A 27,717-nucleotide genomic window follows, 5' to 3' on the forward strand; every position below is an offset into this window, starting at 1 on the left:
GAGTGGCTAACATTACAGGCCAGTGCCACCCTGCCCAGCTACATCTTGTTATTTTTAATCCTCTTTCTCGAAGGTGGGTATTTTGTGTTAAACACATTCACAAGTGAGCTCACTGAATTTCAAGGGGTTAAGTAACATTTCAAATTGTACAACTAGCAGAAAAGTAGCTTGGTACTCTGAGCCAGGTCTGTCCCTAGACACAGAGCTCTGGCCAACACCTGGGATCATCACGGTGCCTGTCCGCCACACTGACCCCCAGCAGCTTCCAGCACAATTATTTCTAGGGAGTGGGATGAGGGGTCAGACTGGTGATGAGGAGTCTTTATACAGTTATTTAGCAAGTATAATTTCGAATGAGTATTATTTTTGTTCTCAAAACACCAATCCAGAAAAATTGGTAGAGTAAGACTGGAGCTAGGTGCTATGCTAGGAATATGATTTTTTTTTTCTTCCAGATTTGGAAGAGTCTGGGTCTCCATTCAGTCAGATCACACACGTGTTCTGGAAGCCCATTTATCTGAAAGAACCTGGCTAAGGAGATCACGAAATTGGCATTATGTTAGTATGTGACCTATGCCCCAGATAAGATCTCTGCCAATCTACCAGCCTTAACCGTGGGGGAGTCAGGCTCTGCACTGTCCCAGTGAGGAATCCCTTCGTCTTCTTGAATAAGAGGCTTTGATGGGTCATTCTTTATTAGCCGGATCTCACCCCACTCCCATTACTATATGGTTGCATCTAAGGATCTCGGAAGAGGGGAGCTCGGGAAGGGAAGCGGCCTGGGTTTCTGCGCAGCCCAGTTCTATTTACAGCGTGCATGTGGCGCTTTGGCAGCTGTTGCCACCAGGGAGGCCAAGAGGTTTCCTTGAGGGCTTGTCCAGTCATTTCTGTCACGTGGGTTGGGGCCCTTTGCCTTAAAGGTCCTGGCACGGCCACCGCGGGTTCCGCATCAGCTTCCACACTGCAGAGCCGCAGCCCCTCGGGGTAAGCCAGGGACCGCAGGGAGGAAGGTGGGAAGCATCCTTGGCCACCATGACGGACAGAAGCCCCTTCGAAACCGACATGCTCACCCTGACCCGCTACGTTATGGAAAGGGGGCGGCAGGCCAAAGGCACCGGGGAGCTCACCCAGCTGCTGAACTCCATGCTCACCGCCATCAAGGCCATCTCCTCCGCCGTGCGCAAGGCCGGCCTGGCCCACCTGTGAGTCGGGGCGCATGCGCGGAGCGGGCCAGTGGGTGCCGTCCTGCAGGTGCCTGGGCTAGAAATCGGGTCTTGCTTGCTTTCTGTGCCCCAGAAGGAAGTTGTGTATCAAATTGCATGCTTTGTTAAAGGAGGCTTTAAAGTGTTTCAAGAAAGGAACGAAGGACTCTGAGGCCCTGCAGGGAAAAATAGATAAAAATCTCTCCAGTTACTACTTACAACAATAACGCAGGCAGCGGCTTGCTGCAGAGCATATTGAATTCTCAGGACTTGTGTCAGCAGAAGGGGATTCTCACAGGCAGCCTGAAACAGCTCTCCACGTCATTTGCAGATCTGAGGGTTTGTCATGACCCTGGTGGATGGCCAGGAGTAGAAATCATTCACAAAATAGAAAACTGCACAGCTCCCCGTCCTTTACCTCTCCTCTCACCATAGAAGGAGTCTTTGCAGGCGATGTTTTCAAATGTCTTCTCTGTGACTCTCTGTCTTTGTCTCCACTTGGCGTGCAGGAAGGTGGGGGGGGGTGCTTGGCCTGGGAGGTGACTGAGGGGTTCTCTTTCCTTGGTTCTTGCTAAGGATTTTTCCAAGTGCAGAATGAGGCCAAGTTCATGCTAAGGCTGCTGAGGGTCATGGCCAAATGTCCAATGCAAATCTTTGATGAAAAGAAACCATCTTTTGTTGGGGCTTCGCTTTCTTTGTCATGATTCCAGGAGAGGTCCTCTTAGAAGTTGAGGGACCTGCTTTTTTGGGGGGTGAGAGCAAACCCCAAATGAAAAGCTAACAAAGTCTAATTATTTCAAATAGTTCTTCTTAATAATGTAGCAATTTTAAGATGAAAAAAGTGTGGTAACGTAGTGGCACCCCCTCTTCCACAAAAAGTCTTACTGGGTTTCTCGAGAAATCTTCACCATGGCTGATTTTAGAACTGTCAGCAAAAGAATCTCCACAAAAGAGTTCAATGTAGATTAACTTCCTATTTTTGTGTTGCCCTGTTTTAGTTGGCCACTGGCCAGGAGAAGAAATCAGCACTCCAGGTGCTGGACACCCCCTTACTAGTTTTTCACAAACACGTGTCCAGTATAATAGTTTGTAGAAATGTGTAAGCAAGGCCCCTGGCCTTGAGCTTCACTTCACAGAGATGACTACATTTCTAAGATAAGATAAGTTACTAGTTGGGCTCCATGGTAACAGCTGGCAGGGGAGGGAAGAAAGGGGAGGAGAAGCTCTCCCCTTCTCAGGTGCTATCCTTGAAGGGTTAACTTGCCCAGAGCAGTGAAAGAAAAAGCTACTTTTATGTGAACTTCTGCAGACTGTGAACTTGTGAGTCCCTCCCCTTACATGCTGGGTATAAAATCTGAACTTGGGGTTCAGGGGATTGATTGATTACAGCAAAAGCTGTGCCCTCTGAACCTGGCTGCAGCCAAATAAAACTGTTTCCTGCTATCTTCGGTACCTTGCCTCGTCTGTCCCTACAACAATAGCATTATATTACAAGATGTAATTATGATAAGATTATAACAGACTTTATTTATGTAAGGATTTGGGACCCAGTAATGGGACCCTACTTAAAGTAACATTAGGATCCATTTGTTTTCCCCTGTGAGTCACTATAACTGCATTATCATCTCACTTGGCAATAATGGCCAACTTCTTCCTCTAAAGGCCTTCTCAAACGTGAGGTCCCCTGTCCTGCTACTGCCAGGTGATGGGCCCTCCTGAATGACACTGGATAGCACCTTTGTCTCTCCCCACACACAAGCCCTGCTTGCTATACTCAAGCGATGCCCTCAGTGACACCCCACCTCAGTGACACTATTTGTCCACACTAGCGGGGTTCCTCCTCACTGCAGGACTCTACCGGTCTGAGGCTGCCTTGGCTGAGTTCTTATTTATCTGCTTGCTGGTAGTTTAGTGTCAAGACAAACTGGTCCTAGGAACTGGAGAATCAGGATGATTATTTAACTTGGCTTTTGCTACCATGTGATCATAGGCAATGGTTTTCTCTTGTTGGAACTCAGTTTCTTCATTTGTAAAATGGAGAGGATACTAATTGCCCCTAACTCATAGGCTTGTGATAAGGGTTGGTAGGTCCATGTGCTGAAGATTTCTACAGTGCCAGCCCCATAATAAATGCTCCTTAAACGCTCCAGTTGTTATTAGCAGGTTGCAAGTGCAGACCTGGAGAAATTTGCCAGCTAGCCTATGTAGCCAATTGACCACTAGGTGGCAGGCGCAGCCCTAGGAAAAGTGTCAGGGTTCCATGATTTTTTTGCTGCTGTGACCAAGGGCCTGGGTCCCTACAATGGCAGCATCTCAGAGGACCTAAAGCAGAAACCTTACCCCCTGTTAGAAGAGCAGCCACACTAATGCCTGTAAGACTGGGCCACGTTCCTTCCACTGTCCCACTCAGGGGAACTCAAGCCCCTCATTCCTTTACTTCCCCCTTGGGAAGACATTTCTAGGCACAGGATCCATCAATGCAATTGATAAGTTATTAGAGGTTATTATTTTTCCCCTTTATATTTTCTCCTCTCTTTTCTATGGAAAGGAGGATGCTGGAGTGCTATCCTAGAAGTCTCTCCTTGATTTTTTGTGCCCACACAGTAGAACATCCCATTTAGAAGTTGTCAGTGAGCTTCAGAGCTAGTTAAAATGCTAAAAGATACTGCCCTGTGGGTTGGAGGGTACTGTTCATGCCTGACCTAAGTTGAAACAGGACTGGTTGTGAATTCCTCTTTCTGGAAGGAGAGGTGTTGCACAGGGCATGGAGGGAGGGTGCACAGGACAGGTTGTAAAGCACAGGACAGGCAGAGCCTGCTTCTCACCTCTGCCCACACAGGCCTTGGATGCTCCAGCTGTTCATGCAGCTCAATAGTCCATATTAAACAAGAGGATTGGGCATGTGGTCCCTTTAAATACCCATGCAAAAATCACCTATTTTGATTGTTGCTGTTATTTCTTTTGCTTGCTTTTGTCTTGAACCAGGAAGTCAGTGTTTCTGGTCAGACTGCCAGCTGCCTTATCATAGCAAACATCCAGTGATGAGTGGTGGCGTGGGGGGGGGGGCGTGGAAGGGAGAGAGGTTGTCAGTCAGGCAGGAGGGTGGGTGATGCGTTTGTCCCTGGCTTAGGGTAATCAGTGGTTCTCAACTCTGCTGCCTCTTAGGACCACCTGAGGATTTTTTTCACACATAAATGGAATTAAAGTAGGGATGAGAAGAAACATTGCTTTCTTGCCATCCTTTCTCTATAACTTGGGGAACGTAATTTGAGCATCTCCTCTGTGCTGAGCACGGCGGAAAACCAGAGAGCAAGGCACGGTTCTTGTCCCAGCAGATAATCCAGCAGGGAGGGTGTCCCAGGAACAGACTGAGCTGCTGTGGGAGAATGACAGGATATGTCATTGTATGGTGAGGACTCGTCAGAGAACCAGGAGGCCACCTGGAGGGTGTCAGGAGGCTGGGCAGTAGGCATTGTCATGTGGCTCGCACCAGGAGCAGAGATGAAAGGGCAGAGGCTTGCTGGGGCTGAGGCTACAGGACATTTGAGGCTGGTGGAAGGCCAGCAATCCATGCAGAATGTGACTCACTGCAGTGGTGGGTGGGTGGCCAGACTAAGAACAGCTGCCATCCAAACAGAGAAAAAAAATCCCTTCTAAATTAATTAAACTAATGCTAGATGGTGGTCAGGGCTAAGGAGAGGAAGAAATCAATAAAGATGTTGGGGTTGGGAGTTGCTGGTTTAGCTGGTGGTCAGGGAAAGCCTCGCTGAGAAATGAGCTGTGGGTCAAGCTGGACCTGGATGAGAGCCATGTGGCTCCTGGAGGGCTATGCTCATGTGGGGGGCGGGGGGGGGGGTGGGCAGCCAGGCCACTTGTCAGTTGGCCAGGGCAGCTGCATGCCTGGTGGGTTCCAGAGGAGGCAGAGACTGGCTGAAAGGAGACAAGAGGGACAGGAGGCCACGCCAGTGTGGGAACAGATCTTCTGTGTGCCTGACTCTCCCATGGGCTCTTGTCTTTGCCTTTGGGTGAGGGGAGTGATGTGCCTGGCATTTCAGAAAGACTTCTTTTGCTTAGAGGGGAGAGGGCAGGAGTAGGGAGAGCTTTGCCTTTTAATACTCTAAAACCAAAGCCCTGAGATAGACTTTCTTTTCTTTTCTTTTTTGGTGGCGCTGGGATGGAATTGTGAGCCTCCTACCTGCTAGGCAAGTGCTCTACCACTGAGCTACCCCACAGGGCCCCTAGATAGATTTTTATAGTAGTGATCTTTCTTGTAGTGCTTGGGATAGTCGTGGAGAAGCAAATTAAATTAAGCAAGTCTGTCCCCAAATTTCCTCCTTAGTTCAAGAAGCAACCACAGGGCCATTTTATTTCAACCCAGGAGGAGCTGGTGGAGGATCACCCCAAGTCGTGGAGTTTCAGTGCCGGAAGCCAAGCCCTGACTTCTTGGAGGCCTGGAGTATGGCACTGTGCCTGACTCTGGAGCTCCCCCATCCTCCCCACCCCCTGGTGCTGAGCCTAGGTTGTCTCCTGGGGAGACCAAGGAAATATGACCATGTCCCCAAGATGCAAAGGAAGCAAGGCTGAGAGGTGCTGCCATGAGGGGTCGTGTGCTCCTGAGTGTGTAGGACCTGAGGCCGCAGAGATGCGAGGAAGTGGCGGCGCGCTGGCTCTGGCTGGGGGGTTCTTTGCTGCCATCCGGGCTCCCCCAGTGACCTCAGTCGGCCTCTTGTCCTCTTAGGTACGGCATCGCAGGCAGCGTGAATGTGACTGGAGACGAGGTGAAGAAGCTGGACGTGTTGTCCAACTCCCTGGTGATCAACATGCTTCAGTCGTCCTACAGCACGTGCGTCCTGGTCTCGGAGGAGAATAAGGACGCCATCATCACGGCCAAGGAGAGGCGGGTGCGTGGGGCTGGGCACTGGGCCCTGCTGACCAGTAGAGGGCGCCGCTGGGCGGGAGGCTGGGGCTTCTCCCGCCTCTTCAGTTGCAGGGATTTTCTTCTATTTCTTAGAAATTGTTTAGCAGAATTAAGGTTGCATGTTGCTTTTTTTTTTTTCTTTCCTCTTTCTTTCGTGGTGCTGGATATTGAACCCAGGGCCTCAGGCATGTCAGGCAAGTGCTCTACCACGGAGCCACATCCCCAGCCCTTGGAAATCCTAGGCTGCCTGGTGAAATAAGCCTCCGTAATAGGGCTGTGAGGTAAATCAGAGTGATTTCCTGATGTGCCTTAGCGGGGGTGGGGGTGGGGGGGTGCCATTGAAGAATACCAGTGACAGCAAGGTACCCCTGGGGACTTGAACTTGCAGAGTCCAGTAAAAAGCAGAGGTTACTTTGGGGGAAGTTTTCTTCCTTCTGGGAAGCGCTGTACAGTACAGCCTGTGGTTCCTCCTGTCCTTGCTTCTCCTCTCTACCCTCAACCCCACGATTCCTCATAGGGTGGTGGTTTCAGCAGAGATGTTTTAGTGCCTGACAAACTATTAGACTAACCCAGAAAATAAGTCATACAGACCCTGTGCTCTCGCCTTAATGTGATGGTACGGTTGGTTAGCACAGGGCCTGGCTGGAGACGGTCTGGGTCACTTAGTTCACATTTATTAGACAGTGAGGTTTTCTCGTGGCTAAAAATCTCAACCAATGCTCTGCTTCCATGTAGTAATATAAGATAGATGCTGGGACTATTGGCCCTGGTTTTATACATTAGGCACTGGTAATGAGAGGCTGTTTCTTTATGATGAGCAGGAAGGACAGAATATAGATCAGATAAGGAAAGCCAAATTTATTAAACACTGCATGCCAGGTATTGTACAGTTATGTGCAACTTTTGCTTTTGTCTCACATAATTTAAGCTCACACCTATTATTTGTAATATTCAATATCAATGAATATAACCTTTGTTTTACTCTCCAGTCTAATCTGCCATTGTCTTCCCCAGTTGGCTTGAGCTCCATGGGTCTACACGCTAGTTCTGGAAAGTTCTACATGCCTGCTGTCCAGGCCAGGAGCACTTGCTGATCTCTGTCTTCCATGTGCCTGTATTTCTTCATTGAATATTCCTCATGAAATGTCGTCTCCTTGCACACTCTATAACCCTGACCCTGCTTAGATTTTCTTTAGAACACTTACCACACCTGTTAGTCAACCACAATACATGGCAAGAACAACTTAGAGGAGTAGAAGTTTATTTTGGCTCATGGTTTCAGAGGTTCAGTCCAAGGTCAGATGAATCCATTGCTGTGTGTAGAACATTAATGGCAGAAGGGCCTGGTGAAGGAAAGCTGCTCAATTGATGGTGGCCAGGCAGGGCGGGGGGGGGGGCAGAGAGAGAGAGAGAGAGAGAGGGAGGGAGAGAGGGGGAGGGAGAGAGAGGGAGGGAGAGAGAGAGACACCAGAGGACAAGATTTGATCCTCAAGGGCACATTCCCAGTAAAGGACTACCTCTAGCCACACCCCACCTACCTACAGTTATCACCCAGTAGCCCATTCAAATTATTAATCCATCAAGTGGAATAACCTGCTTATGAGGCTATAGTTCTCATAATCAAATCATTTCACCTCTGAACATTCCTGCATTCGCACATGATCTTTTTGAGGGATACTTTGTGTCCAAACCATAATACCCCCATGAATGTGTGTAAAAAGGTTCTGTTTTCCACTGGAATGTGGGGAACACAGGGCACGAAATGGTGCCTGCTGCTGATCCTGCCCCCAAACCCCCTGCCTTGGATGTTTTCAGCAAATATCTCTTGAGTGTGTGAGTAAGTGGGAGAAGCAGGATCACTCCCAGGGAGGCCAGAGGAGTTCCAGGCTTATGAATCGTCCTTGTCTCCTCTCCCTGTGGCTGAACAAGAAAAGAAAAAGAAGGAAAGCTCTTATGAAGTTAGGACACTACTCATTAGAAAGGCAGGGAATTTCATCTGACTGGAGGGAGAAATGACTCCTATTTTATTTGATGTTTTGTGACTGATGTTCAATTAGCCAGAGACCCAAACCTGTCACTAAGGGCTCTCGGTGCTGTGCACCTGGGAGGTCTGTACGACATATGGAGGGCTCTCCTTGTATGGAATGTTGACTGGGGCCACTGTGACGGCAGAATGGGGGACCCTGGCTCTCACTTGCTCGTTCTATCTTCTGGTCTTTACCTGGGACAGGTGCACTGTATGCATTTTTATTCTCCTGATGGATCTGGGCCTATCGACCAGTAAGACAGACCCAGAGGCTATGGGAATGTTGTTTGGAGATTTTTTCTGAACTCTTTTGTCAAAAATGATGCCAGATAAACAAAACAGAAAGAGAGACCCGGAAAGTGTGATCCCAGAACTGCCCCTTTTGTGGACATGAGTGGAGATGGCCCTGGGAAACCAGGCAGCAGGTCGTGTTCTGCTCTTCTCTTGCAAGGGGCAGTTTCAAACCTGGATTCCTGTCACATCATAGCCACCTCTTAGACCTGGGGACCCAGATGGGAGGGGAGGGCAAGCTAGGAGCAAGCAGAAAGAGAGCCATTTGGGGTGGGTGGGCTGTCCTGTGCTGTGTGCCCCCTAAATCTGTGTAGGTCAGAGTTGGCAGGAGCTGTGGGAGTCACGCAGGTCCCCTCTGTCCTCCACAAGTAATGGCATCTTTGATGAGGATACGCCCGTGGCTCTCCATCTCTTTTTGGTGTAGACTCGTCTGCCACACCCAGGCCTGACTTAGAGGCCTGGAGCTGGTGGGACATGCTGATGGGGGGCTCTTCCCTCTGTGATTTAGGGGAAGTACGTCGTCTGCTTTGACCCCCTGGATGGATCTTCCAACATCGACTGCCTGGCCTCCATCGGGACCATATTTGCCATCTATAGAAAGGTGAGTAGATGGCTGACTTCTCCTGCCTCCTCCCTGGGGCGGTTTCCAGAAGGTTCCTGGCTGAGAGCTTTGAGTCTGGAGTCTTAACTTTCATCTCCCCACTAACCAGACACACCGTTGAAGGCACACGGGGAGCTCTCTCTGCCTGAGGCTCCTCACATGGCTCTTCTTCTGCCTCCCTCCCAGCATTCCTGGGAGTCACCTTGCTCTGAAGGTCTGGGTGGAACACAAATGTCAGATGTGGTGCATTTGATGGCCTGTTATCCAAATGCCTTGGACCAGAAGTGTTTCAGATTTCAGACTTGTTTTTTTAGATTCTGGAATATTTGCGTTTGTATAAGGAGGTATTTTGGGGATGAGACCCCAATCTGAACACAAAGTTTCCTTCTGCTTCATGTACGCCCTGTACACAGGGCCTCAATGTAATCATGCACAGGGCTTTTGCGTACTGTTTTGGTTGAGGCCTGTCATGGGAGTTCAGGTATGCAATTTTCCACACATGATATCTTGTTGGCCCTCAAAATGTTTCACATTTTGGAGGATTTTAGATTTTAGACTTTTGGATAAGAGATGCTCACCATGTTAGGTTCGAGGTGCACCCTCTCTTTCTTCTTTGTGCATCCCAACCCTACTGTATTAGTTTTCTGTCATTATCCTGACAATATACCACATATTTAGAGACTTAAAACTTCTCCCATTACTTGTCTCCCAGCTCTGTGGACCAGAAGTTGAGCAGGCTTGGCCGTGTTCTCTGCTTAGGGTCTGGTAAATCCAAAATCAAGGTGACAGCCAGTCTGACCTTTTACTACGAGGCTGGGGACTAGGGGTGGGGAGTATTTGCTTCAGACTCCTTTAGGCTATGGAAGGAATTGGGTTCCATTCTGTAGGATCGAGGTCTTCTCCCTCTGCAGGGCGATGGCTGGGGGTCCTTTTGAGCCCCTGGAGGCTGCCTCTGTTCTTTGGCTGGTGACCTCTTTGTTTTCAAAGCCAGCAAAGGTTGGCCAAGGCCTTGTTGCTCTCTGGAAGCCCCTCCGCCACCTTCTCCTCGTCTCCCCTGCCTCTAGCCGCAGGAAGTTATGTGCTGTTTGGGGGCCATTTCATTAGATTGTGCAAATCAAATCGGGACAACCCAGGAAAGTCTCCCTATTTTAAACCCATCTTAGATCTGCCAAGTCCTTTTTAGCTACGCAGGGCAACATATCTGCAGGTTCTGGGGATTAGGATATCTTTGGGGGCTGCTCTGCCTACCCCATAAATGTAGCAACAGAGAGGATCTCAGAGGTTGGTTTGTGACCATCCTGCATGACCAGAAACTTCACACAAGAGCACGTAATCCATATTGAGCACTTGGCGGGGCCTCACTGGGGTTCAGTTCTTGCTGTAGCCATGAAGGCTGGGCCTCGTCCCCTGCAGCACTCAGGCAGAAGGAGACCACGGGTGCTTGGGAGCATCATGGCCTTTTAGTTGGTGACCTGCCCTGGAACTGGTTCTAGAGACTTATCTCTCTGGCTGCAAACACTCATTTTCCACTTAACCATTTATGATCACACGTGTGGAGATGCCTCTGCTTTCTGTACCACCAACGTGGCACCAATTACATGATTCCCCCTCATCCTCTGGGGACACGTTCTAAGACATCTGGGGATGCCTGTAGTTGGGGGTTGTACCAAACCCTTTCTATACATAACTACAATAAAGTTTACGAGCTAGGTACAGGAAGATATTAACAACAATAATTAATAATAAGATTGATCAATATAACAATGGCAGAGTTATGTCGATGCAGTCTCTTTCTCTTGGGTTGTCTAATTGCTGTGCTTATCCTTCTTGTGGTGATGTGAGATGACCCCATGCCCATGTGACAAGAAATGAGGTGGATGGCATAAGCATTCTGACATAGGGTCAGGCTACGGCTGACCTTCCATTGGACGCCAGGAGAATGATTACCTGCTTGGGGTGAGCCTGGATCTTGGAGCCGTGATGACATTTTCAGACCACAGCTGACCGTGGGTGACTGAAACCCATGGAGAAGGGGATACTGCTGTCATGAGCTTCCCAAGGGTGTCTCTTCCAGATAGCAAGCTCGGTGGAGGATTAGCTATGGCCCAGGTCACTGGCCTGATGAGTGGGCTACAGATACTCACATTAGTGTGACCATGTGGGGTCCTGCTAATGCTTGTCCAAGGCGGGGGTGGGGTGGGTGGGCTAAGAATTTGCTTTTGGGGAGAACCCATCAAAAGTCAGCAGGAAATATACTTGGGCAGAATATGTGTGTGAGCCTTAGCTTTTCTGTCTGGGGAGAGTAGAACAGAAACAGGAGTGTGTCGTTCTCTAAGGGCTTGAGAGACAGAATGGAGGACGAGACTGCAGGGGGCTTTGCTTTCCCTGTTGGTCTCTGTCTCTCTTTCTTATGGAGAGGGAGAAGGAGACTTTTGCTGGGGAGACAGGAGAGAATGACACAGGTACTTTGATGTCTGGGAAAGCTGAAGGGTTAAGCCAAACTGAAGTGAGGAGAGAAGATTGTTTCCAAAAATCAAGAAGCGGTGTCATGTCCATGCAATCCTGAAGAAAGACGCTGGTGGTATCTTTGGGTGGCTTTGAACCTCAGTGTCCTTTTCGGCTGACTCCCTGAGGCCCAGGCTGAGCTCCTCTCTGGGGCTCTCAGCCCTGGGCTGGTCCTCACCTCTGCTTGGGAGGCAGGTGCAGATATCATTGCCACTTTTTGACTGAGGCAAAGTAGGAGCACAGAGAAGGTAATTGGTTTGGCTAAACGCACACCAAATGACGGCACGGGAGCTGAAGTGGCTGGCTTCCCTCTGACTCCCTCCTTGAAGCTTTTAATCTCTTCCTAAGGCCAACTGGTCTGAAAACAAAGAGGAATGTTCTTATCACAGTATAGGCTACCAACCCCTGAGTTTAGGCGAACTTGAGCAGAGATTTCTGCCTTCAAATTTAAATAAAGCACAGGCTTTACAGGCAAGCCCAAATAACCAGGAATTCCCTCTGATAATATTTCTGAAGAAGAGTCAGATGTCAAGCACATTTATGAAAATATGCTGGCATTTTCTGAGACTCAGCACTGAATGTTTATGTCACCAAGAGCCCAGAACACCAATCTGTGTGGTCAAAAGGCTGGGTATAGAACATTCTAGTTTACAAGGCTTCTAGGTTCACCTCCACCAGCATATTCTAGCTCCATGGCTTCCTGATGTTGGACGAGTTGTCTAATTGCTCAGGTTTCCCGTCCGTCACCCTCTTGCTATCTCAGAGGGCTGGTGAGGCTGTGGAATAAGGTACTGCCCAGAACCAGAGCTCAGTGGTCTTGGTTGTCATTATGGTTTAGAATCATGGCTCAGGACAGTGCAGAAGGCTGTGGCCTTAGCATCCTGGAGGGCTGTTCTTGGCAGAATGCAGACACCTATGCTTGGAAGTCAGGAAGAAAGCAGGTGGAGAATGCTTTGCTAGATGGCTGTTGGCTATCATTTAATAGAGTGGCTCAGCGGGAACTGGGCACCAACCTGGCGGCTCATTTCCTCCGGATACACTTGCTGGAAATTGTTACTCAACCAGGCCTGTTATCCTGCTGCACAGATGATTTCTGCAAAGGATAAAGTTTATTCATGAGGTGGCTGAGCGTGTGGAGACAGGAGGGCAAGTTTCAAATCTGCCTCCCCAGGGAGGGGACTTGGGGATGTTCACGGGTGGAGGGAATTGGAGGTCAGCAGAGAGCAGGTGAGGCAGGTTCTCAGGTTCCCACGTGAGCATGCGCTTCTGCTGTTGCTCTGAGAGATCAGAAGCCTGGATCCCCGGTGGAGGGTGCCCTCAGGTGACAACAAGATGGTACGTTTCATTTCTCTCTTCTCCAGACCACAGAGGGGGAGCCTTCAGAAAAGGACGCCCTGCAGCCTGGCCGCAACATCGTGGCCGCGGGCTACGCGCTCTACGGCAGCGCCACTCTGGTGGCACTTTCCACGGGGCAAGGTGTGGACCTCTTCATGCTGGACCCTGTGAGTACCAAACACCAAGGTCTCTGTGTGTGGGGACATCATGGGCCTGTCTTTGAATTCCCGTCCCCTGGGAGAATTCCCTGGTCTTTCCTGATCCTTGTTCTTGGGCTCAAGAGCCTGGTTTGGAGATCCAAGAGCACCATGAAAAGCAGTAAGGACCCCTGTGCACGCCAAGCATCCGTTGGGGGTCCTGTAGAATCAGGTGGATCAACTCCCCCGAGGAGCTTCCTTTCTTCTTCTTCTTTTTGTTATTAATTTATTTCAAGCTGATTCATAAAAACATACAAGTTGTACATGCTTGTGGGGCACCGTGGTATTTCGTGTTGTGTTGAAATCAGATTGAACACATCTTTTTCCCCAAGTATGGATCATTTTTTTCCCTTTTTTTTAAAGAAAGAGAGAGAGAGAGAGAGAGAGAGAGAGAGAGAGAATTTTTTAATATTTATTTTCAGTTTTTGGTGGACACAACATCTTTATTTTATTTTTTATGTGGTGCTGAGGATCGAACCCAGCGCCCAGCACATGCCAGGCGAGCGTGCTACCACTGAGCCACGTCCCCAGCCCCTGGATTATTTCTTTATGATGAGAGCATTCAAGCTCCGTTTGTCTGGCTTTTCCAAAGGAGTTTATTTTCCAAAAGTGCGTTCACCCTCCGGTTCCTGGGACACTGTCCCTGAGGACCAAGTTTCCAGACTGAGTCATGGATTCTTGGATGGCACCGTCCAACAGAAGGCTCTGGTGATGGGTGGACTCTGTCACCTGAGCTGCCCAGGACAGGTGCCACCAGCTTCCTGTAACTGCTGACTCTGGAGGCGTGGCCAGGGTGACTGGGAAGTGGGATTTTTACATTTTATTTCATTTCTGTTCATATCAATAGCTACGGGTGACCAGTGGCCACTGTAGTGGGCAGCACAGGCTTGGAGGACTCTACTGATGTGCACGTGCTTCCCCGTGGTGGGAGCGACTGGTAGAATACTCTTCTATCAGGTTCTGTTCTTCTCCACACTTTGCACACTGAGAAAATGCTCAGGGACAGAAGAGGAAGAGGGGAACCTCTGGGCAGATGAACGGTGTCACAGAGCCAGCTTCACTGAGGGAAGAAATAGCTGGATACAGGAAGGAGAGCTTAAAAAATAAGGCTCAGCCTTCACAGCATGTGTACTTAAAAATGCTAAGGAGAAATTTTGCAAACCTATTTCTAAATTGTAAAACATTTTCTTTAAATTCTGGATGCTTTGCCCGTCACTTATGAACTGCTTTGCCAGATACCACCAGGTCTTGTGGAAAACAAAGCAGTTTTGACTAAAGGCCATTTCAAAGCATGCAGCATTCGCTCAGGGGAAAGTTCAGCACTTGAGTTTAATTCAGGCTTATAAGTGCTTACTGAGCATCTACTATGTCCCAAGTACTGTTCTGGGCAGCAGCGATACAGCACTGATCACACAAACACTCCGGCCCTGGTGGAGCTCTCCTGTCAGTGCGTTTGTGTGGAAGGAGGGAGCTGTCACAGTTCTGAACAGAATAGAGTTAGCTAATAGCACAGGGTTTGCAGTGTGGAAGCCCAGTCACCTACATAAATAGACTCATTACACCAGGGCCCTTGCTGTGTCAGTTTACCAATGCCCAAATTTCCCTTTATTTTCAAAGAAGCAGGCAAAGCCTGAGAAATCCTGTGGGATACAAATATGACCGTCAGACAATAACGTTGCCTCTGGAGTAACAGCTGCAGATAGTGCCAGGGAAATGTGGGTAGTCCTGCCAAGCCATTCATGCCCACAGGTGCACATACGAGGGACCCTGCTCCTATATTAGTCTCACCCACTTCCTAGTGAGGCCCAGGGAGTGAGCGACAGCAGGTGACCTGCCCAGGGTCATGCTGGTGACCCTGGCGTCAGGAGCAGTGCTAAGCCAGACAGAACCTTGAAAAAAGTTGGCTGCAGGCAGAGCAGTCCCCAGGCGTTCTGAAGAGGTTCTGAAGGCCTCGGAGGCACGTTTGCCTCGGGATCTGACTGGGGGCCTCGGAGCCTCCACCAGAGCCTCCACCAGAGCCTCTGCTCTCTGCCTCCAGTCACAACAGAAGGCGCAGCTTGGATAGGGAAGCTTGTCTACGTGTCAGAAGGAGAGACAAACAGCACCGTAATCTTTCCCCATCTCTCTTTATTAGCCTGAAACCTTTCGGGTCACATCATCCTGCTAGTAGTGAAACTCGAAAGCAGTTTCCATTCTTGCATTATAATCATCCACAATCGTGGGGCTCATCTGGACATAATCACGCACGTGTGGAATGTAATGTGCTCCAGCACCTCTCCTTTCCTTCTCCTCTACCCTCCCCCTGTTCCCCGTCCTCTCCTGGTCTTCCTTCTATTTATTGATTGATTTTTAAAACGGGTGCTCTATAGATGCACACCAAGGTGGAATTCACTGTGGATTATTCATAAATGCCCATAACATAACTTGGTCAATTCACTCCACAGATCCCCCCTTTCCATTCCTCTTCCCAGCCCCTCCACCCCCTTCCTCTACTCCACGGATCTCCCTTCTCTTTCATGGGCTCCTCCTCAGGCACTTTCTCCCTTATTTTGCTATAGTTTCTGTATATGAGAGAAAACATTCAACCTCTGACTTTCTGATGAGTCTGGCTTATTTCACTTAGCGTGGTATTTTCCAGTTCTAGCCATTTACCAGCAAATGCCATCGTTTCATTTTTCTTCATGGCTGAGTAAGATTTCGTTGTGTATTATACCACAGTTTCTTCGTCCATTCACCCGAGGCACCTGGGCTGGTCCCTTGACTTGGCTACAGTGAACTGCACTGCTATAAACGTTGATGTGCCCGCATCTCCATAGTGTGTTGACTTTTAGTTCTCTAAAAGTGACGTTTAAGCAAAATCCTGCTGTAGGAAGTTTTGGGACTGTTAGGGTGTGAACTTGAAGGAGCTGTGGAGAGTGTCAGCAGTGACTGAGGTAGGAACCTGAGGGGACAGGATTCCCTCCTGGGTCAGCCAGAGCCTGACTGATGGGGGGGGGGCGGTTTGCAGGGCTGGCGATTTAATTGTGTTGGAGGACCCAGGTTGCTCAGGCACAGAGGGACAACGGCATTTTAACCAGACTCTCAATTGTGGGTCTAAACTGCACATCAGGGCATTCATTTAAAAATCACCCTGTGTCGGGGTGACAAGGACCTGGTGCCCTGCTGTCAGGAGCTCTCGTGTCTCGGTGCCTCTGAGGCCATGTGAGTAATTGGTTGTGGTGAGGCTTCACAAACACATCTGCCCCACACTAGGGAACAACACTGCAGAGACCTGAGAGTCCCCAGCCCCAGGCCCAGGGGCAGAGAAGCAAGTTCACCTGCTACAGCACTTGTTCTGCTCCTCCCCTGACTAATGAACATCATGGTTTGGAGAAAAAATTGTGTCTACTGAGCTCTTTGCAGATAAGCAAGAGAGAAAACAACCCAGCCTCATCAGGTGGCTCAGTGTGGCCTTGTCTCTCTATTCTAGGAATGAAGATGATGTTCCTTGGACATCCCTAGTCCAGTGGCCAGCTGTGGTCTACATTTCAGCTTTTCACATTCTCAGCCTCAAGATGCACCCAAATGGGCTGGTTTCCAGGCCCTGGTTTTCCTCCTAGCACCTTAGACGTGAGCGTTTAAGATGGTATCTCCATCTGGACGATCTCATTCCACAGGGATTGATGGGGGCAGAGCTAGGTGGAGCTGCCTGAGGGACCCCCTGCAGATATTGACCCCAGTGGCCACAGAGATCAGTGGGGCCATGGGCACCATCTTATTAGTAACTCTGAGGTCTCTTGGAATGTGTGCTTATCTGTTTCTTTATGCTGAGTGAACGCAGTATCTAATGGAAGGAAGGCTTTCTTCAGACAGAAGTGTTTGGGTTACCAGGAGCCTTTAATGGTTTCCAAGAGAGACTCATGAAGATGAGCAGAACGGCTAAAACACAGGTTATCACCAAGCTACACCCCTACCTGTGTCTGTAACTTCTGTCTCTCGTTGTTGGTGGCTCAAATCTTCCTGCAAACATTAAACCAGGGATGAGAACTTGGGGGTAAATGCAACGAGACTCCTAGAAAATTAGCTGATGTTAGAGACACCAAGATAAAGAGAGAAGGCCAGGGGCCATGTTCCCTTGGAATTGTTTGACCTTTTAGTCTATTACTGCTAGAGCTTCCTGGGCAGGCTCCATCTCATGGCTATTCTTTGTAGTACTCATGAAAGCACCACAGGCCAGCTCTAGTGTGCCCACAGCTGACCCCTGGGTCCTCCCAGTAGGCCCTCATCCTCTCCTGCCCCTGATGGTGGTGAGCTGCGCTGTTGTCTTCTGTTTCCTGGTATCTCTCTTCTTCCCTGATGTCTCTTATCACCTCTCTAGGCTCTTGGGGAATTTGTGCTTGTGGACAAGGATGTCAGGATTAAGAAGAAAGGAAAGATTTACAGCCTCAACGAGGGCTATGCCAAGTATTTTGACGCTGCCACCACAGAGTATGTGCAGAAGAAGAAATTCCCTGAGGTGAGTGAGGGAAGCCGAGGACCCTGGAGCAGGAAGCAGCTGTCCCAATGGGGTCCTGTTTGGATGGGGCTTTGGGGGGCCTTGGTGAAAGAGGTTGGCACCACTGTTAGTGGCTCTGGTCTGTGTGAGTCTGGTGGACTCTGCATTCTTTATAAGCAATCAGTCTCGTTTGTCGACGACATTCTCCTATTAAAGGAACACTCCTCAGTGGAGTCTCTCCAGGAGCAGTTGTTTATAAAGAAAGCAGGGCCACATTGGCAGTATTTAGAGGTTCAGGCCAGAGTCTCTTTCCAGGCATTCACTTGCTGAGCTACCACCTGTAAGTTCTGGCTATTCAGCTATCTTTGCTTTTAGACGGAATAACTACACTTGAAAGTCCCATTGGCAGGCTGTACTGGCAAAGCTTTGCCTTGAACCCAAGTCTCAGGCAGCGCTGTGCTCTCCACCTGATCACTGAGCTCTGGATGTCACCAACAACGACCAGCTGGACAGTCCATTAAGGACATCTATGGTACAGCTGTGTGCTGGAATTGAGGAACGCCCAGGCCAGGTGTGAGGCGTAGCCCAGGTTGGAAGCGGAGTGATGCCCATCTGTGGGTGGGTCCTTCCTTGCCAATCCTGGGGGGTGGGGTGGAAAAACAATGATGTGACATGTAGGCCCGGCGTCCCAGGAGGCAGATGGAATCCAAGGACAAGAGCCCAGACTTCATGGTAACAGGTAGCACTCTCTCAAGGATGCCTGTGCTGTCTCAGGTGGAGGCTTTGGGAGTTTTCTTTCTCTCTCTTTTTAATTAATTAAGCATAGTTCCCATAGGTGCAGTCTCCTGTCCTGCTCCTTTGTAGGATGTTGTTCCCTTACGCAAACCTGTCAGACGCCTTGAAGCAAAAGGAACAAGCCAGGACCTGTGAGGTTGGTGAAGTCTCAGTACTTCCACCTGGAGCCCAGTCTTGAAGATGGCTTCACAGTGGTTCCACTTGTAGGCTAAAAACTGTCCCCTCTGGAACACGTGGAGGAAGAGATCTATTTTACCACTAAATCAATGCAACTTCTGCACAAAATGAATGTTTAGGAGGATAAGTCGCAAGCTGGGGGACATTACTTACTGCTCGTGTAACTACTGGTGGGTGCATAGTCTCGCTACGTGGTGATGCTTTATAACTCAATAGGACGTGGTCTAGTCCCCAACCAGGAACCCAGGCAGTAACCACGCAAGTCCCAGAGGAAGTGCATGTGACTGGTCAGCATGAAGGGGGCTGGTGAAGAAAGAAATGCAAGTTAAAACAGCGCTGCTGCCTCACGTCTGCACATGAGAACAGCAGAGATTGGAACATTGGACAGCCTCGGGTGTGAGAAGAAAAGCCTCTTATAAATGGTCAGAGAAAGCAGGAGGTGGCAAGTTTCTCAAATGGCCGTCTCGCCATATGGTTTCAAATATTAAATATTTCTATCTTCTGACTCAGCAGTCTAATCTAAATTTCCCTTGAAATTTATCCTAAGTAGCTCATCGGTCAAAGAAATAAAAAAAAGATAAGTGTACAAAGATATGCCATCACTGCATTGTTTATGATGTTAATGAAGGAACACTGAAGCATCCTTTGGTAAGGGCTGGTTAAGGTATCATGGATGTTCACACAGTGAAATACTGTGCTACACACCTGGTCTTCATTATACAGTAAGTCCAGAGCCAGGGATGGAGCCTCGGTATAGAGAGCATGCTTAATGGCACAAGGTGCTGAACTCCACCCCTCATTCCAGACAACCCCAGCAACAAAGCCAAGCCCATCTTCATTTATTGATAGTGGAACGTGCCTACAAAATATTGAGTGAAATGTGTGGGTTACAGAACTCACTGTGATCTTACAGCATCTATGTTTATGTATTTATATACACACATGTGTATGTGTGTGAGTATGTCCATAGTTTTCAGAGATGAGCCAACTTGTTAATAGTGGTTTTGGACACAGGGAGCATAGGGTAGTTTACTTTCTTTGTGTGGTCTGACTGTGCTACGTGCAGGGATCATGTGTTATTATTGATCCTTCCATTTTGCAAAAGAAGTCTCCTTTCTCTTTTTACCTTGTTCTCATCTCCAGTTTCCTTAAGCATGAATTTCCATGGACTTGAGAATAAAGGTGGATCCTCCTGGCTCAGGATTCCCCAGGGAGATTTTTCCAGCTCTGCACATAGTCCATTATCCCAGTAGAAAGAGTCCTGGGGGATTTGGGTTCCAGCCTTTTCTAGAAACAAATTGTGCCAATAAGAACTCTTCTGTAAAGTTGGAGTCCCTAGGAGATACTTAAAATAACCAAATTAAACTTTCTGCTCTTTCAACAATTTTTCTCTTGTATCCTTTCTCACAGCCAGCCTAAATATTTTGACAAGGCTAGAAGGACACTCAAGTTCTAGAATGAAGTTGCTCTTTGCAGCTTTACAAAGCAGAGAAGGTGCCTTAAGCAGATCAGCATCTGCAGAGTTTTCCAAGAGATGCCAAGGAATAATCAGGGTCTAGCAGGCCAGCATTCTTCAAACTTTCAACTGTGATCACTCTTAAGAAATGTATTATACATCTAGAACACGTATACACATGTAAATGCACACACACGTGCATACACACACAAACACAACTCAATCAAGTTAAGTTTCCTGTTTCTCTATGACTCCTAAATATCTATTCTATTCTATTCATTCCTTTATTGCATTTATTCTATTTCCATTCTATTCTGTTCCAGTTCAACCTATTCCCTTTGTATAGGTTCCATTTTATTAGTGGATTTCCATCCAGTGTGAATAAGTGCTACCTTAGTGTCTTAGACTTTCCACCAGATCTTAAAATTAATCTAGATATTCTGAGCAGAAGCAGTAAACTAAAACAATGGGCCATATATTCCTTGGGTACAGAAGAGGTTAGCTGGAACAGATGGTGTGGCTGACATGTGCATGTGATCAGTATACTGAATAAGGGGCTCTTGTGTAGTGACAATCTAAAAAGCAGGTTGTTTTAATCTCCTTTTCCTTCTTAAAAATCTGTCTGCATGGAGTAACTCCAGGTTGCCAACTGAAAGCCCTCCCCCACACCCTGGACTCTCTGGTCACTCTTAGAAAACAGGAAGTCTGGTCATCATTTAAGTTGTAAAAATATTATCCTATAAGCCTAACATATGAATCAATATGTTGGTATAATTTAAGCATTTTGCCAGTCTTATTAAGAAAAGAAATTCTAAACAACAAAGCAAGTTAGCTAATTCCCTAATATAAATTAAGGCTCTAAAATTCTCTGGTTGTCACTTAGTATGGAGTTGTAGGTTTAATATGAATCTGGCTCTAACATAGGAATTGTTTTTTTCTGTAGATTTTGGTTTCACTTGTTTTAAAAGTTCCACAGACCCATGACCACAGATCAGTTGGATCTGACCCTGAAAGACCCGGCAGGCTAGCATCAGAAAACTTGTACGAATGCTTAATAATTCCCAAGGGCAACGCCTGAGAGTCCTGGGAGAGGTTTTTCTTATCGATGCAAAGCCAGTTTTGACCGAGGACCTAGAAGCCCTGGGAAGGCCCAATTCTGACTCTGATAAGAAGAGATTCGATGGAAGCCCAGAAATACATCCTTGGATCCGAGAAGCTCCATCTATAGATACAAGAAGAAATTCTGGCGTTAGATAAACAGAGGATGTTCTTGACACAGTGCTGGGATCCCCTAAGACTGTGGACAGAGGGCAGGGCAGTAAGGAGAGCTGTGCACCCAGGAAGCCCCGTTTGGCACTGCAACTGGTTGGAAGCCAAGGCATCTGAAGGGAACAGAAGTCAGGTGTGTGGGCTCTGGAGGCAGACCCGGGACTTCAGATCCCAACTCTGATGCTCAAGCTCTCGAATCTCATAATTGACATCAGTGATGTCCAGAACACCTTTCTGCAATGAGAGAAACATCCTGCATCCATGTTGTCCACTATAATGGCCACTGGCCACATGTGGGCTTGGAATATGGTTCATCTGACTGAAGAACCAAAATTTAATCTTTCTTAATTTTAATTATTTGAAATTTAAAATTAAGCGGGGCACAGTGGTACATGCTTCTAATCCCAGTGGCTAGGGAGGCTGAAGCAGGAGGATCCCAAGTTCAAAGCTAGTCTCACTTAAGGTCTTTAGTGAGGCCTTAAGCAACTTAGCAAAACTGGGTCTCAAAATAAAGAATAAAAAGGATTAGGGATGTAGCACAGTGGCTAAGCACCCTGAGTTCAATTCCTGCTACAAAAAATAAATAAATAAATACATAAATAAATACATAAACAAACAAACAAATAAATAAATTAAGAATAGAATAGAATAGAATAAATAAAATAAAAACATTAAATGTCTGCATGAGGCCTGCATCTACTGTATTGGATGGTGTAAACCTAGAAGGCGGCATATGAAAACATGGCCATCTGTTCTGGCCTGGTCTAGTTGCTGATCTGGAGGCTGTCCTGTTGTTTAGACCCTTTCTTCCTAATGAAGGACAGGAAGTAACTGAGTGTTAAGACCACAGGGGTCCAGCGAGTGGGGGTGGGGAGGAGCTGTGAGTCACACAGCCCGGGAGAGGTAAATACTGTAATTATTCCAGAGTCTGCGCTGTGCTCAAAAAAAGAGGAGATGCTTGATGGAACAGTGTGGTCACAGTGGAACTCTGTTTGCAGAAAAAGGATGATGGAGATAACTTTGGGAAAGAGAAACAGAGGCCGCCATGTGGCTGCTGTCTCCAAGCTTCACCAGAATCTTCCTTTTCTGTGCGCCTGTCTCCAGGCTGCGAAGCGATAGATCAGATGGATCGTGGCAGCTCCTAATTTAAAGGATTAATGTTGGCATTCAGTGAGAACCATCCACAGGAAATTCCTGACAGCGGTTCCCTTTCTGTTTTCTAATGCAGCCTTGACCCAGGACTCACTCTGGCTTGTGTTCACGTCTTCAAAGTTTGTACGTCTTTGACAAGTACTTGTTTTGAAGGCAGCTTGGCATCACTCACCATTACTACCCTGCTGAGTTGATCCCCAGCTTTGCTGGGGGGCACAAGGTGTGAGGCTGCCCTGGAGAATTGGCTGCCCCACGACACTGCCAGAGACTCCTGAGATCAAAGAAATTGTAGGTGGTGGCTGGATGGGGAGAAATAAATCCACTCGAGGGAAGGATTTAATCATATGCCCCTGCTTGGCTGTTATGTGCTTCTTTGAGCAAAATCATGATCTTTGACTTACTTCTCTCTGCACGAATGTTCCTTTCATTATACGTCAATAATGAAATTGAGGTTTACAAATACATTGTTAGAAGATGTCTTTAACAGTTTCTAGAGGCGTTTAAGATTTGTCCAGTGGAGAAAGACTGCTTGCAGGAAGTACAAAAGTTATCATTGCCATTGTTCAAGGAGGTCTGGTTCTTGGAAACCGGAAGTTTCCAAGCCGTTGTTGGAAATCCAGTCCTTCTTCAGTATCTGTGGAGTTTGATTCCAGGACCCACCTCAGATACAAAAATCCTTGGATGCTCAAGTCCCTTGTATTAAACAGCATGGTATTTACATTAACCTATGCACATCCTCCATATAGTTTACATGATCTCTAGATTACTTATGATAGCTAATATAATGTAAATGCTACGTAAATAGTTATTATGCTGTTATTGTTTAGGGAATAATGCCAAGAAAAAAGTCCATATATGTTCAGTACAGATGCAATTAAAAAAATGTTTTCCATCTGAAGTGAGTGCAACCTGTTGGTGGGGAATTGGGAATGAATAGGGCTGATGGTGCTCCTTCAGGCTAGCTGTTCAGTTAAGATTGCTGCAGGACACTTACTTTAAGTAGTCCTACATTTAATGGGTTCAATCACTGGCTGAGGTTAGCAGGGCTCTCCATGGCTAAAGTGCTCAGTCTCCCTAAGTCCTCTGCCCTAAGCTAAGGGAAGGGTGGCAGAGCTGTGCCAGCAGGACTCAGGGCCTGGGAGTGGGGCAGGCTAGTTGCAAAACCCTCTGGATCTTGTCTCTTTCTGCCTTCCAGGATGGCAGTGCTCCCTATGGGGCCAGGTATGTGGGCTCCATGGTGGCCGATGTGCACCGTACCCTGGTCTATGGAGGGATCTTCTTGTACCCAGCCAACCAGAAGAGCCCCAAGGGCAAGGTAACTCTCCTGTGTGCTGTCAGTGAACTGCTAGAGCTTGGTGCTGCTCCTGGGCTTCTGTGTCTGCGAGCCGGCAGGGGAGAGCAGCAAGCTCTGCTTCCCACTGGTGAGCTCTGAGTGTGGTAGAGGTTTGGAGAAGGGGCGGCTGGCGTGATGTGACTGGGGATTCCTACTGACCCTCACCTCAGCCTGCCTCTGGGTCATTTGCTGTGAGTCCCCTGTGTTCATGTCCCACTTCCTACAGGCCGGGTCTCATTTCTAGTGGCAGTGCCAGCTGACTTGGCGATTGTTGACCCCTTAAAGAATCTAGTGAACTCCATCAACCTGCTTCCCAGAAAAAGTACACATGATCACACACTTCACATTCACTTTTGGGGGGTTCACAGATGCCCTGAAGTCTACCCAAGAACCTTTTAGAGAGCTCCCAGGCTTCAGAATAAAAATTTTGGCTCAAACTCACTCAGTATTTCTAGGAGGGTAGCTGAAATTTTATGATACAATCTTGAAAATACATTCCCCAGTGAGAATCATGTCTTATGGTCCAAATTTATCTATAATAGAACCTTCTGTGGAAATGCTTCTGAATTTTAGCAAGTCACAGAAATCACCAGGAACTGGTCAATCACAGGAAGACGCACATTTCCCTCTGTCACACAAACAGCTGGCCACACACCTGTGTGCCATTCTGATTGGCCGTTGAGGTTGGAGTTAGTGGAATGCCAGAACTCAAAGCCATTGTAAGAAATCCAGCGTAGCACGTGAGACTGAGATTTTAATGTGCAGGTCGGTGTATTGGGCATTTTTCTTTGTGAGAGTGTTTAGTGTTTAGCTGAACTCAGAGGCACAGAGAAGTCTGCATGAGAGGTGCCCAAGGACAGAGAAGTGCGGTGGAGAGGAAGCGAGACCAAGCATCAGATGCGGAAATTCTGAAACACAGCCACTCTTGCCACATATTCAGATCCAGGAGGGAAAGCATGAAGAGTTATTACTACTGATTATTAAAATGATTCTACATGAGTCAGAAAATACCCACGCAGAATTACTCAAAGGAGTCCTGTGAGCACGTGTCATCCCCCATGTTTACCTATACCCGTTGCCCCAGGACCATGGCCATACTGGAGGGACCATTGGCTCTTTTGATTTTTTTAAATAAATTTTTTTTAGTTGTAGATGGACAGAGTAATTTTATTTTTATGTGGTGCTGAAGATTGAACCCAGGGCCTCACCTGTGCTAGGTGGGCATTCCACCACTGAGCCACAACCCCCTGACACTCCATTGGTCCTTTTTTTTTTTTTAGTACCAGGGATTGAACTCAGGGGAACTTGCCCACTGAGCCACATCCCCAGTCCTGTTTTGTATTTTTATTTAGAGATAGGGTCTCACTGAATTGCTTATCACCTTGCTTTTGCTGAGGCTGGCTTTGAACTCGTGATCCTCCTGCCTCAGCCTTCAGAGAGCTGCTGGGATTACAGGTGCATGCCACCACACCCAGCCCTACCATTGGTTCATTTTTTAAAAAAAAAAAAATTTGTTTTAGTTGCCAATGAATTTTTTACTTTATTTGTTTATGCATATGCGGTGCTGAGGATGGAACCCAGGGCTTCACACATGCTAGGCAAGTGCTCTTCCACCGAGCCACAACCCCAGTCCCCACCATTGGTTCTTGATCTCCATGTTTCATCTTTATGAGATCTTCATGTTTCTCTCAGATCACGTCCATGTGTGTGCACTCGCATGCACATGTGTTTCTTTCATGTGTGCTTGTCTCTGTGTAGCCATGTAGATTTTAATTGCTGAAAATGAGTAGACTGTGTGGCCCACAGGTCAACGTACCATGAAGTCCTGGGCATTTCTTGCTCTTAAGACTGGTCAACTACAACAGGGGCATCTGAGGACAGGGCAAAATTAACTTGGCCCCCAAACAAGTACATTACGGGCCAATGCTGGGCCTTTATTTATTTATTTTTAAGTATGTGACTCAACAGGCTAGTTGAAAGTCTGAGACTTTCTTGTCTGCACCCCAGATTTCCCCTGCCCTCAAGTCCCCAGGGCAAAGGAAAGGGGAGGAAAAAGCCAAGCTCTGCAAGCCACCAAGGTAAGAGTGTCCCTGCACAGACTGTCTGTGAGACAACATGGCCTCCAGTGTCCCTGATCAGGAACAAAACTGGCCCAGCTGGGTGCACCCACCTGCACCATGGCTTCTCCAGGTCCTGCCCAGGGCCCTCTACTCTAAGGGCAGGGACCTAAGGTAAGGGCACTGTTTGACCAAAATGGCAGCGAATGCCCTCTGAAGTCTTCACCTTCTGTCTCTTGAATGCTTGGCCCTCTAATCCTGACTAAAATACTTTGTTTCTCTCCTTTGAAGTAGTAATGATAATGATAATGATAATGATAATAATAATAGCAATAAGATCAGCACAAGACATATTTCTTAAAGTGGTTTTTTTCTTTGAAGAAAAGAATGAAGAAGAAAAAAGCTACAGAGAGCCAGGTCAACATTTTGCAAGCTGATTACAGAAATGAACTTTTTCTTCTTTTTTGTAAATTACATATTTTGCATCAATGAGGAGAAGGAAGGAGAAGATATTAGGACACTGAGTGGGGGCATGGTAGCAGGGCTTCCAGCTAGAACGTCATCCGGAATCTAGTGCAGTGTGTGTGTGTGTGTGTGTGTGTGTGTGTGTGTGTGTCTAGTGGTGGTTAGGGGTCACAACAGAATCACAGAAATGGAACAAAAGAGGACATTTGATCCAACCTCAATCAATTCAATTCCCCTTCTATTTATGGGACACAAGGTAGGAACCAGCTAATTTTCAGGGTGCCTGTGGACAGAGTAGAAGGCACTCCTTCCTTCAAATAAGTTCAGCCCCAGGTTCCTGCGCAGAACTTAGCAAGCAGGGTGCAGGCTGATTTTAACCCCCAGTTCTGTAACCAGCTGGGAACCATCACGGAGGACGGCCAGTAGCCTGCTTGGGCACTTTCTGTGCATCAGGCACTGCTGGGAATGGAGATGTCACAATGACCAACCACGGCAGAGGCCATCCTTGCCCTCAGGGTGGGCAGTGTGGGGAGCAGTCGGGTTCAGCACACCTCATTGTGATGATGGAGGTGCAGGGTGCTATCAGAGCATGAGCAACAGAATTTCCCTTAGTTCAGGGTCCAAAATAAAAGACCGTGTGAGCTCCAGTAGGCTGTCCATCTAATCTACACTCCAGATGCAGAGTTCCTGCAGTACCATCCTAGCCACTGTGATCGTCTGCAGAGAGGCCACCTTGCCCTTTCAAGTGACCTTAAAATTCATCCAAGCTGGACATCTTACCAGCTATAAGTCCTCACATGGAGAGGCTTCTAACCATGTGTGCACAATCAGTTTGCCATAGCCAGCAAGAAGTGGGCCCTAAATCTTATATCTCCAAATCAAGAGACAAGTCTCTTATAGGCACCACGGTCACCAGATAGGCAGATACACGGGTCAGCCACCTGGCTAGAGGTGAGCTACATAGAAGCTCATTGGTTTGAATTCCTCCTCAAGATTCGGGGATGTGACTTGGGATGTCTGGCCGCTTACAAAGCTTGTCTAACGTGTCTGTTTCTCCATAGCTCCGGCTCTTATATGAGTGCAATCCCGTGGCCTATATCATCGAGCAGGCAGGAGGTGTGGCAACCACAGGCACCCAGCCTGTACTGGACGTGAAGCCTGAGAGTATCCACCAACGAGTCCCCCTCATTTTGGGATCCCCAGATGATGTGCAGGAATATCTCACTTGTGTACAGAAAAACCAGGCAGGCAGGTAGTGAATCTGGCCTCATGAGCCCTCTTTTATGTGTCCTGTACCTTGCACTGAGGACCCTGTGAGTGATACTTGAAGATGGTGGTGATGAGAAAGAGGCAAACCCACATTCAGAAGAGCCACAGCCCATTGCTAAAGGCAGGGTCAGAAGTCCCAGGGCATTCTGTGGTTCATAGAGAGGGCTGAAAATAAAAACTGACCTGTGAAAGGAA

The 27,717-nt window shown here is 47.8% G+C and overlaps 1 protein-coding gene across 1 annotated transcript; it reads left to right on the forward strand.

The window, feature by feature from the left end:
- The first annotated feature begins 911 nt into the window (after window positions 1-911).
- Fbp2 (fructose-bisphosphatase 2) lies at window positions 912-27,717 on the forward strand. Its single transcript, XM_015503977.2, has 7 exons — window positions 912-1,202; window positions 5,941-6,103; window positions 8,946-9,038; window positions 12,905-13,045; window positions 17,433-17,570; window positions 23,594-23,713; window positions 27,315-27,717. The coding sequence occupies exons 1-7, from the start codon at window positions 1,033-1,035 to the stop codon at window positions 27,507-27,509; spliced, it is 1,020 nt and encodes a 339-aa protein (XP_015359463.1). The 5' UTR covers window positions 912-1,032; the 3' UTR covers window positions 27,510-27,717.

This window comes from Marmota marmota, unplaced genomic scaffold, assembly GCF_001458135.2.
Source record: "Marmota marmota marmota unplaced genomic scaffold, marMar, whole genome shotgun sequence".
Lineage (NCBI taxonomy): Eukaryota > Metazoa > Chordata > Mammalia > Rodentia > Sciuridae > Marmota > Marmota marmota.